This window comes from Maylandia zebra, linkage group LG12, assembly GCF_041146795.1.
Source record: "Maylandia zebra isolate NMK-2024a linkage group LG12, Mzebra_GT3a, whole genome shotgun sequence".
Lineage (NCBI taxonomy): Eukaryota > Metazoa > Chordata > Actinopteri > Cichliformes > Cichlidae > Maylandia > Maylandia zebra.
In genome coordinates, this window is record NC_135178.1 from 35,725,016 (window position 1) to 35,742,654 (window position 17,639).

General features: G+C 41.1%; 1 protein-coding gene across 2 annotated transcripts in view; it reads right to left on the minus strand.

Moving 5' to 3' along the window:
* Positions 1-17,404, minus strand: part of fras1 (Fraser extracellular matrix complex subunit 1) — a 308,187-nt gene extending 290,783 nt beyond the window's left edge. For both annotated transcript variants that reach the window (XM_076891188.1, XM_012920358.4), the window contains exons 1-2: positions 16,838-17,404; positions 8,458-8,489 (exon numbers count right to left, since the gene is read on the minus strand). In XM_076891188.1, the coding sequence (XP_076747303.1) occupies positions 8,458-8,489; positions 16,838-16,904 (99 nt within the window). In that variant the 5' untranslated portion in view covers positions 16,905-17,404. The remainder of the gene's footprint in view (positions 1-8,457; positions 8,490-16,837) is intronic.
* Between the last annotated feature and the right edge of the window lie 235 nt (positions 17,405-17,639).

The window sequence follows — 17,639 nt, forward strand, 5'->3', positions numbered from 1 at the left end:
CGGGAAAATTATATACGGAGTTTTACTTCAGAGGGGAGGCCGTGTGAGGAAAAGTGATGAGGGCTACTCAGATTCAAAAGGTCCACAATGTCATCAACTACCTGACTCGCACACCCTTAAAAAGCAACATTAATGGCGTTGATCATTCGTATGCTTTAAATGTTATTCAAACATATTTACAAAATTCTTCTTTCTGATTGGCTCGTGTGAGTCTGTTTAAACTATTCATCAGGATGCTTCAATATTTAACCATCGCTCTATATCAGTGCTCCACAATCTGTTGACTATAGCAACAGCGCAGAGTCTGCACCAGCTTTGGAGACAAAGTTAAAGAGGGAAGGCTGATATGGGGTTAGGGAGGAGGGATGGTGGATATGGCGACCATGGCTCAGGGGGTTGGGAAGCGTATCTGTAACCGGAAGGTCGCCGGTTCGATCCTCTCGATGCTCTCTGTCCTGGTCGTTGTGTCCTTGGGCAAGACACTTTACCCTACCGCCTACTGGTGATGGCCAGAGGGGCCGATGGCGCGATATGGCAGCCTCGCTTCTGTCAGTCTGCCCCAGGGCAGCTGTGGCTACAACTGTAGCTGCCTCCACCAGTGTGTGAATGTGAGAGTGAATGAATAGTGGCATTGCAAAGCGCTTTGGGTGCCTTGAAAAGCGCTATATAAATCCAATCCATTATTATTATATATTTGACAATGGATGTTGAATTGAAGATTCATGGATGTAGTGAAGGAGGGCTGGTGTGACAGAGGAGGATGCTGGGATAGGGTGAGATGGTGGCAGATGACCCACTGTGGCGACCCCTGAAGGGAGCAGCTGATAGAAGTAGAAGAAGAAGGACCGACTGACTGAGATTAAATCTATTTAACAGCTATAGCAGGGGTAATTTATCACTACTGAAACTAAACTGGAAACAAACAACAACAGTCTGAGATGGGAAACCAGCACCATGGCATTTTTTTCTTATTTTGATTTGACTTGTAAAGTTATGATGTGAAGTTATGAACACTTCCAAAAGTTCCTGAATCTAGATCTGGAACGAAAAGACAACCAAGCTGTTGAGTCTCAGTGTCCTGATTTAAATTGATACACCAATTAATCTTATAATTCATCTTTAGAGACGGATTCGTTGGTGTTCAATCTTCTTTTGATCTCTTCCTCCTCTTCACCGATTGCATTATATCGTGTGTAATAAAACAATTTGCTTTACAAATAAACTTCACAGTTATTATTATTCTAAGTTGGGCCAAGCCCCATTACTCACGCTGCCCATAACTTTTTGAATAATCCTGCTAACCAGCAAACACACAAACAAACAAACAAACAAACAGATAATCATAATCTACTTGGCAGATGTAAAAAAAAAAGAGGGGGGGGGAAAGATGTGGGGTGAGTGGTCATGGTTTCGGGGTCAGGCTGTGGCTGAGTGGAGCGAGTTTAAACAGCATGTCGTCCAATTAAAAGTGTTTATAATTGTTCCAAATGGCTTCCCTTGAAGGCAGAGTCAAACTATCCACACCATCATCACCACCTAATATAAAGAATGAGGGTATCTTAGCATTAATTAACAGCAGATAGTGCTGAGACCAAAAAGGAGAGAGACGTCACAAACCTTGAGCATGTGAGAATGTCTTCAACGCTGCACATTTCACCAAGCAGCTCCCTCAAAGCAATAACTGCTCTAAAGTCGACCATTATTTGCTCCGGCACGTTCTTATATGAAGACATGAAAGCTATTTACAGGCTACAGCAATTCAAACAAAAGGAAGTGATCACAGTGTCAGTTTTGCACGTAAACACCGAACACGTGGACGACTCTAAGAACCGTCTGCGGGGCTGCAGAGAAATCAGAGCAGCTCAAAGAGACAAAAGATTTGCTTTCCCAAGTGCAGAGCAACAATATTCATTACCCTTTTATTGTTTACTATGGTGTGAACTCTCTGCGTGTGCATTATCGTGTGCATAATTGGACATGTCACAAGCTCAGCTGAGGAAAATAACTACTGGAGTCCTACTGAGAGGAATAACAAAGCAGTTCTTATTAAATCTGGAGTAAAAGTCTAAATATGCATGGAATGAGTTAGGACTGGAAGAAACTTCATTCTTCTAAAAACACATTTAGCAGTTCACTCCAAATGACACATTACTGTAATGTATCATCTTTAAAATGCAGCGCTGAAGGGGTGCAGGACAGGTAGGAACAGGCATTGTTAGGTCAATCCCAGCTCTGCTTCTTTGTAAACATACAGCTCAGACCTCTGTCCTGGTAGCGCTATTCTTGAGGTGCCCTATATTTTGATTCCTTGCGGATGGGTGACTTGCAATGCCAGGAATTCAAGCCTTGAGGGGCAAGTGATATATTTGGACATGGTGCTGCATGTTGTGGAGGCTCGCTGTCCTTCACTGCAGGCTTTAAACTCTTTTTCAGCGGCACGTCAGGCCCGGTGGCACACTGCACCGCTGCAATAAGTGCGAAGCATGAATCTGTCAGGACACATGTACTACACGTTACCCACAATCCCCTCAGCTTTGTACTGTACCGCCTGAGGGTGACTGAGAAACCTGAACTCCCGCCGACAGAAGAATTTGATTGTTTAGGAACAAATGCTTTCTATTTTTCTGTCACTACATATTTCAGAGAAATTACGCTTTCTTTACTCCACAGAAAAGTAAGAACATGAGGTAAGATGATAAATACTGCAAACCTTTCTGTTCTGGTTTGATAAAATTAAATTTTAACCATAAACTGTACATAAAAGATGGAGTCACATTGCCTGAGGTTTTTTTTGTTTTGTTTTTGTTTGTTTTTTTCCTGTTACTCCTTTAAAGTGGATCTTAACAGATTTGAACATGCATGAAAAGAAAACTGCAGTTCATCTAACTGCCACAAGAGGCTCTAAAGTGTCTCAATCCCCTCAAACTTAAAATGCTTAACTTTACAGCACTGGTGCCTTTAGACCACTGTAATGGATTATTACATTATTACAGTGTCGTACAGACACTCAAGAAGCTTATGCTTCAGTTTTGCTGAGTTCTAGTACTTAAACCAATGGTAAACAATACTCAGCAACTAAAATAACTAGTCATATATTGGGAAAAACATCTAAAAATGTTGGTTCTAGATTGGAGATATGAGGACTTGCTGCCTTTCCTTCCCTTAAAAACAAAAATGTGTAAGTTATGTAAAGACATTGTTGGGTTTAGGACTTCTGGGCACTCAAAACAAGCAAAAGAAACAAAATACATAATTTATAATAAAATCAAAAGACTAATAATAAAAAATAAAGACACTTTATTTAGAAAGGCCAGAGAGTGAAACAGAGGTGACAGTCAAAAATGTATTCAGTTTAAAAACATTTAAATGAATCAATTAAATAAAGAGGCTCTTTCTCCGCCGGCAGCCATGTTGAGAAAACGCTGTAAGCGTTCAGGCTGGTATGAGCTGCAAGTTTGGGATATTCAGGATTTCCTCAGGGTGATGGCACCGCTGAAGGTCTTTCTGCAGACTGTTCAGGATGCTCTACAACCTCCAGGGCTGCAGCAGAGACACTGATTGTGATTCAGTCAGTGAAGAAATCCAAACAATGGCAAAGTTTGATCACGGGAAAACTTCTACCACGAGAATTCGACTCTTACATGTGGGAAAATTAGAACTTGTAAGGCCTTTATTAACATTGAATATTAATACTGAAGAACAAGTCAGAAAAACAGTAAGTATTTCTACAGCAGTGCTCACAGTGATGCCTCCCGAACACTAATTGTTATTTCACACATTGGCTGTTGGAAGATCAGACAGTTTGCTGCCGGCTGTCTGAACGGTTACTTGTTCTGATTTCCCAGATGGCTGCTGTCAAAAGACAATTTTAAATCCATCTTTGATGTAAAATAGACAGACCATATTGTCCGAATCTCCCCAGCCATCTGTGTGTCCAAATGTCCTTCTCTTCTAAATCAAAAAACATGCAGACATAAACTGTATATAAAAGACAGGAACAGCACCAGTTAGTTAGTGAGGTCTCTGAATATGTGAAACAGTGCACGTTCATATCTTAGCAACTTGTAAAGGACACTTTAAACCATGCCCTTTTATCTTTACCTTTTTTACTCTAATAGGGACGTTAACTTACATAAAGTATACTACTGTATTCATGAATACTTGGACCCAGCAACTGAGACCATGAATTTATTCGAAAACCTTTTATGAATAAATCACAACATCAGAGAAGTCGACCCCTGCTGGCCATTAGCAAGAATGCAGCTTCAAAGAACTTTGCTTTTAGAAAGCATAGTTCATCTTTTATACGCGCTATCTGAACCCATGCATTACACCTACAGGAGCTGCTTAGCCGTTGAGACCCATGTCATGAAACTCTGCAGTCACTCAGTCAGCAGAGAGTTGGCAACTTTTACGGCACATGGTGCTCTGCAGTTTAGTGCTGTGGTTCTGTGAATGCTTCCACAAATTCAGTCAAGCACCTAGCCGCGAGGTGCTTCATTTTATACCATATGGCAATGAGACTGAAAACACCTGAATTCAAAGATTAAGAGGAGTGTCCCTTGACATTTATCCAAGTATCACTGAGATTTGTGTGAAAACGCTTTGGTATGCAGATGCAAACGTCTGAAAATCCTTTTAGAAACCCAGTTACATGTAGACCTGTAGACCTTGAAATCATGGCTCACTAAGAGGACTCCAGCAAGGGAAGACCATGTCCTGTAATCTATGTCTGCGACTCTGACTGTGGAAATCAGATAAGTTCATTTCCTGGAATCTTAGAGTTTTAATAAAGCGCTGATTCAGAGCCGACACGTTCCTTTTAAACGTTTTAGTTTCCTGATAATCATTCATGTCCCTGATGACAGTTAAACTATATGATGATAACAATATGAACACATGCATACTGGATGTCAAAGCCCTTAGTAAATGCAGTACTTTTACTACTACTAATAAAAGTCTTCACTTTTCTTTACTGAAACAGTGAGGTTCATGGCAGTTCATGTGGCTGGAAATCCAGTTTTTCATGCAGTGAAGCCAACTGTGACACTTTTCCTGAAATGTATAAAAAATGCTCGTACGTAGGAAAAACATTAACTCATGTTTGACTGATCAATCAAACCACACAGCGTGAGTAAAACCTTGTGTATTTGAGCAGGCCAGAGAGGGTAAATGAAACGTGTGAGCACAAGTTGTAAAAAATAAAACTGCTGTGTTTGTCAAACTTATGTCAAACGTATGACTTTAACCATGAAATCGCTAAAGCGCTGAAAATAGCTGCAGGAAGTCGCTGAGAAAGATATGGGAAAACTGGCTCACTGACCTGATATGAAATAGGTCTGTGGTTTAAAATGCCTGTCAGCTCATATTTATTTATATTTATAATAACGCCTCTATGTCTTTTTTAATTTAGTTGTGACGAGTGATCAGAATGATCTTTGTTCAGGCACTGACAGAGTTATTATTGGCATAAATCAAGCCGATCGCTAAACCAAATCAAATAAAGAAATTAAAGTCTGGAAAAAGAAGAAAGAGCACACCGAGGACTTGTGATTATTTTCACCACAGAACCAAACACACAGAAGGCCCTGCAGGCTTTTACCGAGACCTGCACTTTAATCCGTGTGTTTCTTTTGCACATTTGTATCTATGGGCCCCCCACTCCAGGTGTTGAGGGGCCGCTACTTACTTTGAACTCCAGGAGGGCCTTTTCCCAGCTGCGTTAGAACATGCTGGGACGTCCCTCCCGTCTCTCTGCCCTCATCTTTTTCCCCCTCTGTTCCACCCTCACTCCTCCTCCCCCCTTTTCCCTCCTAAAACACTAACTGAGCCATCCCTGTCTTTACGGCCCTGCTGCAAACATTCCCCTCCTTCAAAGCGGAGGGAAAAGTAACACAGGGGACAGGATGTGTTTGTGTGCATTTACAGGATTGCAGGTATGTTACAGCTTGCTGCTCTGAGCTTTGCTGTAATTACACTGATGACACAGCAGGAAAGAAGCAGGAGCTCATCATTAGTCTACCTGGGAACCGCAACTCTACTGCTGAGACCCTTGTTTAAGGCTTTTTAAGAGAGTTTACCATTTGCTGCAAGACACAAAGTGCACAGCAGCAAATTTCCTTCTTTTCTTTTGTTTTTCCTCAGGTTCAACTGCTAAAAGGAGAAAAAGATATGTTAAGGCTGAATCGTTTCAAAGTGCAAGCTGTGCTAATAATGAATGACTTTAACAGGTCAGCTTTTCTTTCTTTAAGAAGCCTCGGGAAGGAAACGCATTAGAAACATCATGTAGACCCTCAGAAGTCTTCACTTAAACCTGGCTGACAAATTTCTTTAAAGACTCGCGGCTCTTTCAGCCAAGGTTAAAATCGTGTAACTCACAGGAAAAAAACAAATCAGGGTTTTTATTAAATATATAAAATCTTCAAAGAAAAGTGTATTCTGATGAGGCAAAGCATTATGACCACCCCTGCCTCAGGTGCTGGCCGTCCTTTGCCAGCCTGTTGAGTGATTCCTGTTTTAATGGTTTGGCCCTTGTTGGCCTGTTACACCTGTTTTGGCTTAATATGTGTATTTTCACTGTGCACATTTCATGATAATTTTTTTTATGCAGCTGCATTCAACAGACAGCTGAAAGACAGACATTAAACAAAGAAAGATAACGACATTAAACATTTGAAAAAGCATTAGCAAAATGTAGTCAGATCAAAAAATGGTCTTTTGACTCCACCCACTATCTCTACATATATATTATGACATAGAAGATACAGTCAAATGTATTCCACTGTCTAACCCCCATGAAGGGAACTCCTAAAGCTAATGTGGACAGTGTTAGTGCTGATTTTAGTGCCAGTCCACATTAGCTGATAGCCAAAGCCTCTTGCTGAGTATCTGCAAGCTGCTTTGCAACCCACCTCCAGCCCAGATCATCATTTATTCTTTATCAGATTTAATCACTGCAGTGTTTGTTGGTATTGATGCTTACTCTGTTCAGTAATGCTAATCTTGTTGCTGCTCTGCCCTCGCTGGGCTTTGCGTTTACGTTCAAGAAAGGTCACGGAGGTCCCAGAATAGAGCCATACAGATAAAAAAGAAACTTTATTTTTCATGATTCTGACTGAAATAAGCTTTAAAAACTGCAACGTATGTCCACTTTATGTTTGTCCTCATCCTTTTTAACATGAAATATGGTGCGGAAGCCCAAGAACGAACCTGCAAGAACCCTGATCTTAACCAACACCAGTTCGAGCACTAACTTGCCAAACCAGAAGCAACTCCTGCAGCTCAGCAACTTGACAAAGGTTTGCAGTTATCTGGAATTAACCAGACTAAATCTCTATCTATCATATCGGGGTGAGAGCCACAGCTTCCATTCCAAGTGCTTACTGGGACTGAAAAAGTAAACAATCAACATTTCTGCTCATGGGATTACACAAATGCACATTATGGCTATGGGTATCCAACAAACATCATACACTTACTTACATCTCTACTATCATAATGAGCAGATACCTCTGCTGCCACACAGGTACAACAACCTCGTTGCTAGTAAAGCAACATGATTGGCCCATATGTTTCAGAATTTAGCTGTTGATTGGCTCTTTGGAGTCTATTAGATTTACCGCCATGGTTCTCTCTTGCAAAAGTCATCACCCAACATCACCCACTTTTCCCACTGCGTCTCAGTGTGAAGAACTCATCAATACCTGGTCCCAGAATAAAGCAGACAGACTGAAATCAGAAGAGTGCACCCGTGTGGTGTAAGGGGAAAAGTTAATAGGCTGGTCTGAGTTTATAATCATATAAATTACATCTGTGGGCAACCCCCGGCTGCCTGCACAGAGGAACAAAACCACTCCTCATCTGCCGATGCCTCTAGCCAAACACGACAACTTTAAACATTAAAATAACTCTCAAGCAAAGATATGAGTAACCAGCAGCCGGGTTTAAAGAATATAAAGCAGAAGCACACCTCAGAGCGAAGCGCTGGATGTTAGCCAATACCCAGCAGAATCACAAGAGCAAAGCTCATCATAAACTTCTTTTAAACTTTTTTTTTTAGAACAGCCTAACCTTCAATTGGCAGCACAGCAGGAGACAGCAGCTCATCTTTGCTAGTGACCCTGCATCGCGCTCTTTCATCGCCATTATCAAACACAAAGCCAGGATCTTCTATGCATTATTGATGAGACACATCTTCTTAGCTACTTCTCAAACAACAGAGGATGCGCAGCAACTCCTACCGATAATACCTCGTACCGCCTATCCTCGAATACACACACACAGGTAAGAGCTTCAAACGTCAGTCACACCAACCTGCTCAAGTCTCCAGTGAATAATGCACGAGCTAAGACCCATTAAGCCATATAAACACAACAGATTCTGTGAACAGTAGGGACGGAGATTTAAAGCGGTGCTAGGCAAGAGGTAGGAGAGTACAAAAGGAGTTGGTGTACCTACCGCATGCAGTGCTCCTTCATAGATACAAGCTCCTGAGGTGACATAGAAGGAAGAGAGGGAGAGATACAGAAAAAAACACACCATTAGTATCAGAGTTCAGTCTGAATCATACCTGTGAGAGGATCCTGCAGATGGTTAAACAGCAAACGAGCTGTATGAAGGATAATCAATCAGTTCCCCTGTTAAGATGCAGGTTTATAAAGTTCTTAGTGCGATGACAAGCTCTGAAAGAGATCAGGACATGTCTGCAACACAGAGACTCGAGCCCAGTGGGATAATAATACAAAAACAAGCTTATAAATATTAAAGTTTCATGTTTGTAATTGACTAACATACAGTTTTGACCAAACAGTTACACAGCAATGCACCACTTTGCTGTAGTTATGCTTCTAAAAAGGTTTGGAAATATGTAAACAGAGCTGGGATTTATTGAACTCCTAATAACTATGATACACTGCAGAAATGAGAGGGGGTAGCTGAGGCTGACAGGTTGGGTTCCTATTACACTGTAATCAGGTAATCAATGTTATTCACCTGCCCTGTGAGTGGTTTGATACTTATGGCTAATCAGCATGTTTAAAGACATAATCTCATGTGTGGATCGCCAAGCAGCCGTATCAGAAGAGACCACACTCGAGTTTTTATTCATCGCATTAACGTTCTAGATTTTAAAAAAATCTATTTCACTGATTATTATGAACAGAACAATGAAATGACTGTTATAATGACTGTTATTTTCATATTTTATACATCTATTATGTTATTAGACCAGCTGAGTCGCTTAAAATTTCCCACCAAAAATGGAAAATTTTATAATTCCCTAAAGCAGGGGTGTAAAACTCTTTTTATTTCATGGGCCACATGCAGCTCAATTTAATCTTGAATGGGCCAGACTAGTGAAACGCTCCTTTCTGTCACTGTAAAGAAGTAAAACTACACATTTAAAATTAATGAGATGTCTTAATATAAGAAAAAGAAGTTTCAGTTTTTCTACATGTTGAAGAAATGTTGTAGTAAATAAAAAAGAGGAAATAGTTGTTGTCTTTTTCAATCTGGACCCAAGACAGGAACTTTTCTGTCATTTAATTATTTATCTGTCACTTAATTACTTTTGTGAACGGCAGCAGAAAAAGTCTTAATCAGGAGAAAAAGCTGTAAAACTTATTAAAACATAGTTAAAAATCCCAAATCTATCCCGTCCACATATTCCAAAGTTATCGAATGGGCCAGATTAGTCTTTGCCAAAGCATTTCTGGGCCCCAGGCCTTATGTTTGACAACCCTGCCTTAAAGCAACCAAAAGTGGCCTTTGGCCTTCTTCATATCTAAGACCAGAATACAGACAGACTTAAAAAATAAACCGTAAAATCTTTGCACTAATAAAATCAGGGTGAAAAGGCCATCGTCTGACTGATGAATAATGTGTCGAATGTTTTTAAATTGGCACGTGGAAACAGCAGGTATGTGTAAGTTTAATATTTCTGGTCGAGGTCGGTCTGTGAGTAAGCGAGAGAAATGTGAGAAATGCCCAGTCTATGACAGAAAACAATCCTTGAGACTAAAAAAGCCTGGAAAGACTAGAAATTGCTTGCGAGGTTGAAAACTGGAACCTGAGTAGAGGAACCAGGGGAGTATTTACACTGGGGAGAGTGATTAACTGATTGGACACGGGTCCAGAACTATGACATTATGTGAAAACAGCCGAGTATCTAAAGAACCTCTATTCATCCACACTGCTTTTATCTGCAGTACCTTTACACCAGCTATAACCTTTCTCACTTTGGATTGTGCTGCAAGCCAATCAGAATCCAGTAATGCATCTTCTTTGCTTTTTTCTGTCTCATTAAACTAAGCGTTTACCGACATTTGTATTCACGGTTCAGCTGGAAACAGCTGCCGTTAAAAAATTCCTTTAATAAATGTGAAACATGCAACCTTTAGACTGAAACTGCAGGGTGCCACTGATTATCTTTGCTCCGTCTGAGAGCTAAATGTTTAACAAAAACACAAACAGATAGATGCACAGGCAGCACGCGCCTCGGCCCAGCCGGGGCTCCGAGCCTCACGACACCAGACCTGGGAAATCTAAGCTGCCTCAGGGGAAAGTACAGCAAGAGGTAAACATTTACCATAATGGTCGAGATGGGAAAACAAGAATACAGTTACAGTTATGCCCTCATAAAGGATGCCCGAGAGCGAGTGTGTTTATGCTGCTGCACCATGCTATAGTCTCTTTATCACACTGTAGGAAGAGACTGAACAGGGTGATCCGAAGGGCCAGCTCTGTTCTAGGATGCCCTCTGGACCCAGTGGAGGTGGTGAGTGACAGGAGAACGGCGGCTAAGCTGTCATCCCTGTTGGACAACATCTCCCACCCCATGCAGCAGACTGTGACAGCACTGAGCAGCTCCTTCAGTGGGAGACTGCGGCACCCACGGTGTGGGACGGAGAGATTTCGCAGGTCTTTCCTCCCCACTGCTGTCAGACTCCACAACAAAGACTTTAACTGATCAAGCACACACATCCATACATATGCAATAATACTAAGTGCAATAATCCTTTCTGTCATCGTTGTATTTTTACTCAGTTGTATATAGTATTTGTATTTGTATTCTATTTTTATCTTATTGTATATTTATTTTATTTTATTCTACTGTATATAGTATTTTATTCTATTCTGTACAGTTGTGTACTGTATTTATTCTTATTGTATTCTAATTTTTGCCTCATAACTTTTGCACTGTCCACTTCCTGCTGTGACAAAACAAATTTCCCACGTGTGGGACTAATAAAGGTTATCTTATCTTATCTTATGGGAGAAAGAGTGCTGTGTAAAATATAATCTGGTGGTTTAATCAGTTTGGGGAAGACACAGTGGAGAGGTTTACTTTTCAGTTCTGCCTGCTAAAGAAAAATCCAACTAACAGTTCAGATTGTAAACAATTATCAACACTCTTTGAATCTCAGGCATTAATTAACAGATTAAATGTTGGTGTCTTTGAGAGAGAGTGTCATTTTATCTGAGCATGGGTTTAATATCATCTAGTTTTCAGGTTTTTTAAAAGATGGATTGTATTCATATCAAGTGCACACAGGGATTTCTGGCACAACTTTCCCTGCTCCCAAAGTACATGGAAATCCTTATTTTTGGTCTCACTTGTGTTTTAAACATACAGCCTTTTAGATTATTGTTAAAATCATCTATGATGGGAACAAAAGTTTGCTCTTTGACTGTTTTTTAATGAATTTTATTTACACAAGCGTCTCATGGCCCTTTATATTTTAGAGGGAAAATTCCACAGATCAGATCCTCTATGAAAGAAGTGGGAACAATATGGCCACGCCCACCTGACCAGCCCACGTGAGGTAGATGGAAAATTAGGATTCAAATACAAATAAGCACACTTCATGCATCAGCTGCTGTTTTTCACATTTCAACTAACAAACTCTATTTGATAAACTAGTGATTTTACTGGAAATGACAATACAGGTTTTTTTGCTTTTATTTTGAAGGCAGCTTCAGTGTAAATGTGTTGCAACAAAGGTTTATAAGGGTTTTGAGTTTGCTAGCCTTGAAAGATGTCAGCTCATACTAAAAAAAGACATTTCAATTGAGAAAAAGAAGGAAACTGACTTTTGCTGAGCAGGAACAGACATCTGAACCTTTGCTGCAAAATCAACAGGAACTCTTTACAGAGTGACAGCAGTCGAGACAAGCTTTGTGATTAAACACAGAATTACAAAAAAAAGCCGTTCTCCGATGGCGAGCTCATCAAAGAGTCCTTTGTGTACTGCTGTTAATTAATGCACTTGTTCAAGCCAAATGAGAAAAAAGGAGGCAGTCGAAAATGTGCCCCGTTCCAGGTGAACCCTAACAAGACTGATCAAGGACATTCAGTTGAAAACAAAGCAGACGAGTTTAACTTTAGCTCCTCAGTTTCTCATCTTTACTCCTGGACTACAGAAAGAGTTTGAGATTATGGAGCAGCTGGCAGCAATGCGATGAATGAATGAAACTACAACAGAGGCTGAAATGGGACAAACTGACAGATGTTACAAACGAAGGCTGTCCAAATCTGGCGGGGAAAACATTTCTGACTTTTGAAGGCAAAAGAAAAAGTGAGTGAAAAGAAATCTGAACTGAAATGAGTGTTTTTGCATTGTGTCATACATCAGGTGTAGTGTGAGTCAGTGCTAAGAATGAACCATCACAGACAGCTTAATTCGCCACTGACAGAGCGCTTCAAGTCAGCATCACCACTGGATTTTTTCTTCCTCTTTCAAAGAGGAAAACATTCCACAGACAAGGAGACAAGGATCTCCCTTTATATGTGAACAAACATTCTCAGTGATGCAGTTTAACAAATCCAGAGAGAGATCCTCTCTCAGTGACGATCAGCTGTCTGTTATCAGCTCAAACGTTGAACCGACTTTAATGCACATTCAAGCCTAAAACAGACTAGATTTCTCTCACTGGGGTCAGAGACGTAAAAGACGAGCTGAAAAACTGCAGGTGCAATCAAACTACAAGCAGCACTTTGTATAAAGTTAAAAGTCTTTGAAATTTTGTCAAAATGTGCACATTTTGTTCACAACTATTTTTGTGAAAGTTGTTTAAGTAGTGATAAATCGTTGGTGCTTTACCTGTTTCGTATTCCCATTAGATAATTTAAAATCATATCTTACCAGTTATAAAGAGAGCTTACTGGTCTGGTCCCCTACAACAGTTAAACTTTCTCATGTGGCCCCTTGGGAAAATTAATTACCCACCCCTGGATCAGCTTATCTTCTATGAGGATATTTGGCAATGGCGGTAAGGAAGAACTCCCTTTTAACAGGAAACGCTCCCCAGCTGAATGAGAGTTAAGAAGGAGACGTCATCTTTCGTGACATATTGAGGGATGAGGGCAAAGGGAAGACAGAAAAGATGAAAATATGGGAAAGAGCGGGCAAAAGTTGGTGACATGCAACAGTTGGATATAAACGCATCAGAGAGAAGTGCTCAGTGCATCATGGGAAGTACCCCAACAGTCTGAGCCTACAGCAGCATAACTAAGGGGTGGTTCAATGTCACATCGTCGTTTTTATCTGAAACGAAAGCTTGAAATTGAATCTTAAAAGTAGAGACGGTGTCTGTCTGCCGAATCCAAACTGGGAGCTCCATGAAATTGGAGCCTGACAGCTGAAGGCTCTGCCTCCCATTCTACTGCCACAGCACAGCAGTGGTGTCTCCCTCACGACTGAGGTGCATAAAACAAAACACTGTAACACCTTCTGTTAATTCTGGGTTTAATAGGGAGCCAATAAATAGAAGCTAATATGAGAGAAATATGATCTTAATGTATGGTCTCTGAACTCTTACTGCAGCATTTTTGATCAGCTGAAGGCTTTTTTCACTGAGCTGTTAATAAAGAACTACAAAAGTCCATCCTAGAAATAACATATCCACGAAGCAGCATTTCAGCTTCTCTCTGACACAGGATGTTTCTCATTTCTGTAGATGGATTGTTGAAAGTGCAAGTTAAAGGATACATCCTGGACAAAAAATGACTCCAATCACTGTAGTGATGGAGGCTGAGGGAAAGCCATCTAGAAAGGAAAGTATTGATTTATGATACTTGCACATTTCAGCATGATAGTCTCATAAATAAGTGCAACCTTTATTAGCCTTTTTGAACTCAGTAATGCCAAGAAAAGATGCCGCATGACGGCTAAATGATGGTAAAAAATCTGTCTATAATCTGTGTTAATCACAGACCTTATTTCAGGAATTTAAGCAAAACTTTTTAAAACATTAACCTCCTAGCAATAAATAACATCTGGTTAGTCTCACTGCTGCACCTCAGAGTCAGGTTCAGCTTTTATAGGCCACATATCAGGTAATGAAACGAGGGCAGCTCCTAAACTTGGCCCACATCTGACCCACACAAGATACTTGCCAGTGTCATAACCGAGGTGTGAGAGCAACAGGAAGTCTGGATTAAGCACAAATGTGTCTGCTGAGACCAAAAAAACCCCCAAACATGTATTGTCTTCATCATCATCGGGTTCTAAAACCACTTGAAACAGCAACAATGCCTGTATCCTTGTTTGGACTTTCATCCCTCCCTCAAATTTGAGGGAGGAAAGAACTTTGTTCGGTGGAAGATAATGGAGGATTATGGAAATCTGAAATAGGAAATGTTGTTCAAATTTAGATTTCATTGTCCATTTTCACAAGATGATTCTTTGTGAACAGGATCTTAAGGTATTAAACGGTGTTTGCTGGCAGTGAAGCCTTAAATGTCTGATCAGCTCAGGACAATCACGGCCTAAATACGTGTAGACTTTGACAGTACAGGCTGAAAATAAGATTACTAACAAAAAACAAGGACTAGATTTGCACACGTTTTACCACAGCTTCATATTTTCCTTTGATATCACATGTTGACACAGTTCATCATCACCTCTGAAAGAAATGTGCCACAAAATGAAATGATCAGCGCATCTTTTCGCTACAATAACCCAGAAATGCTTTGTGTTGAAATATAATCATTTGTACTGTTGTTCTAATCATTTAACTCCTATGATTAACCCAAACTTAAGCCTGCAAACAACCAAATCAATGTTTTATCAGATGAAAGTGCAGTCAAACTTCAAAGTGTTTAATTTACATAGACCCTGAGCTGGAATGCTTGCATATTCAACAATAACTGCCTGGATGAGTGCGACTCTAATCTGATTCGGTAACAGATAATAATTCTGCAGATGCTCAGAGCCACACTCAAAGCTCTACAAAGGAATCTTAATTGAAAAGCACTAATCTCATCATGACTCCAAACATTTGTCCAGAAAACGCCGTTCTCAGCTCGGCATTCAGTCCTTCCTGCAGCACTCACTGTTGATCACATTTGAACATTTATAACCGTTTTGCTCTGCTCGCCGATGCCAGCATGCTCTCTTTTAAGCGCAGAAAGAAGCGAAGGGGTACCTTGCTTCATAAAAGTTTGAATCTGACTGAAGCAAGTCCTGCCAAGCAGAATGAACGCATGCCAAGAATAAGAGAGAGGATGCTAATGACTTTGGTAGGCATATGGTGCTGCTGCTGCTGTTACATGCAGGCAGAGGTGGTTTTCACCTGGCAGATATCAGGCTACAACATTAACCATGCCTCGGTCTGACAGGAGGAGTACAGAGAAACTATGAATGGGTCAGTTAAGCAGCAGCACTTGCACAGACCTGCTTTAGATTCTGCTCTTGACAGTCCTGTGCATTATAACTCCTCTAATGGGAATATCGTAGCCGTGCATGGGCAGCTATTTTAGATCTGATGCAGAGTTATGAATATTTATACAACACAGAGGCCGTGAGAAAGACTGGATTTAAAAAGAAAAGGTGTTTAGATATGAATATGAAAAACTACAACAAGTTCATGTGTTGCTTTTTAATTCAGATTCATTTGCAGTCTGTTGAATGTGACTCTGGGTACCTGCAGAACTATTATCCAAACAGAAGATTGTTTTGCTTAACTATGCCCGCCTAAAATCGGGAGTTTAAGAGTGTATTTAAGTCTGGTCCTTTCTTTGAGTTTCACTTTCTCAAATTGACTTTGAAGTTTGGGTTAAAGACAGATTTTTTTTAATTACTGTTAAGGTTATATGAGGTTACTCTATGTCTGTGTTTCAGTTAAGAGTATTTGTTTCTCTACAATTAAAGTCTGAAATTCTGTTAAATAACTCCAGCAGCTCAGTTAAAACAGATTTTCTTTTTGTCTTTTCAGTTTTAACTCGCCTAACAAATGCTTTTAGTTACTGAAACATAATCAAAGAGCACGTTTTAGTGAATATTCGAGCCGCTCTCCCTGAATCAGACATTTCCAGGTCCACTCGGAGAGCATTATTGACTGCACAGCTCAACCCTGGTGGAGTGTGCTCATTCAGAAATCCTATCAAACGAGTGTTTGTGTCATATGAAAGAGCTCATTTGAAATTCACCAGCTGACTTTTCTCTTCTGGGAAAATCTGTCAACCCTGAAGTTGGGATGGGAACTCTTATCCTTGGGTAACAACACCCTGCTCTGGCTCAAGGTCCTCCACCTGCGATTGTGGGTCCTGAGCAATTATAGCCTAAATTGCATTCATTTTAAGCTGAAAGTGTTCCTAATGGAAACGATGATCGATCGCTCTGCCCGCAACTTTCACACCTCCACAAGATTTCTCTGCGCGTACTGGAACAATTCTTCACTCGGTGCTGGACAAAGTAGCTGAGGTTGAACTAAATCCGATCCGATTTAGAGTCGGTGGATCGCGTGCATGGTGGTCCCTAATAACCCCTGACCTGGCTACGTAACAAGCAGGACAGGAGGACAAGTGGCTTGGTGAAGAGAGACTAGAAATACCAACCGTGAATCCCACGGGGGACGGTGAGGATCCCAGCCAGAGCGCCAACAAATATCCACCATCCACACATGATCGTACAAAAAAAGAGGATTTAATCCAAATCCAGTCAGAAGAAAAAAACGGGATGTGTGTGTTTGTGTTCGACTGTATCTATCTTAAATGAAAGCGGGTCTCTCTGTGCATTATTGGTGCTTTGAACACAAACAGAAAAGATCCGGGAGTCTTCAGAAGGAGCGGGGAGACGGAGCGCACCGGGTCCGACTCCTGAGCGCTGCGCGCCGGACTGGAATGCGGCGCAATGCCGAAACCTGGAGAAGTGGGTTATCCACCTCCTTCCTGTTCGCGTGCTCAGAGCTCTACCGGCTGGACACAAAACTCTGTTAAGAAAAAAGAGTCACCGACAGCAAGTTGTTCCCTCTTCAGCTGCAGCAGCAGAAGCCGGGACGCTTTTAAAAGCCGAGGCGCATGACGACGACTGGCGGCCGGAGTTTGAGAGCTCCTGCAGCGAGCCTCGCGCGTGTTTGAAGTCACTTCTTGCGGTGGACCGGTCTACTTGTCCTCCCGGAGCCCACCCCACTCCCTCTCCTCCTTCTTTTCCTTCTTGTTCGTCCTCTCCCCCTCTGTCAAAGAGGACGTCCCACCTCTCCACCCCCGCTTCCACCACCCACCTCGCAGATATAATCTCACATGATGGGGACTGTGCTCCCTGGGGATTAAAACATGAGGGAGAGAATTAGTTTTCTGGAGGGGAATTTGGTGATCTAGGATCAGCTGAGGGATTCATCCTTTTAATCCCATTTTCAGC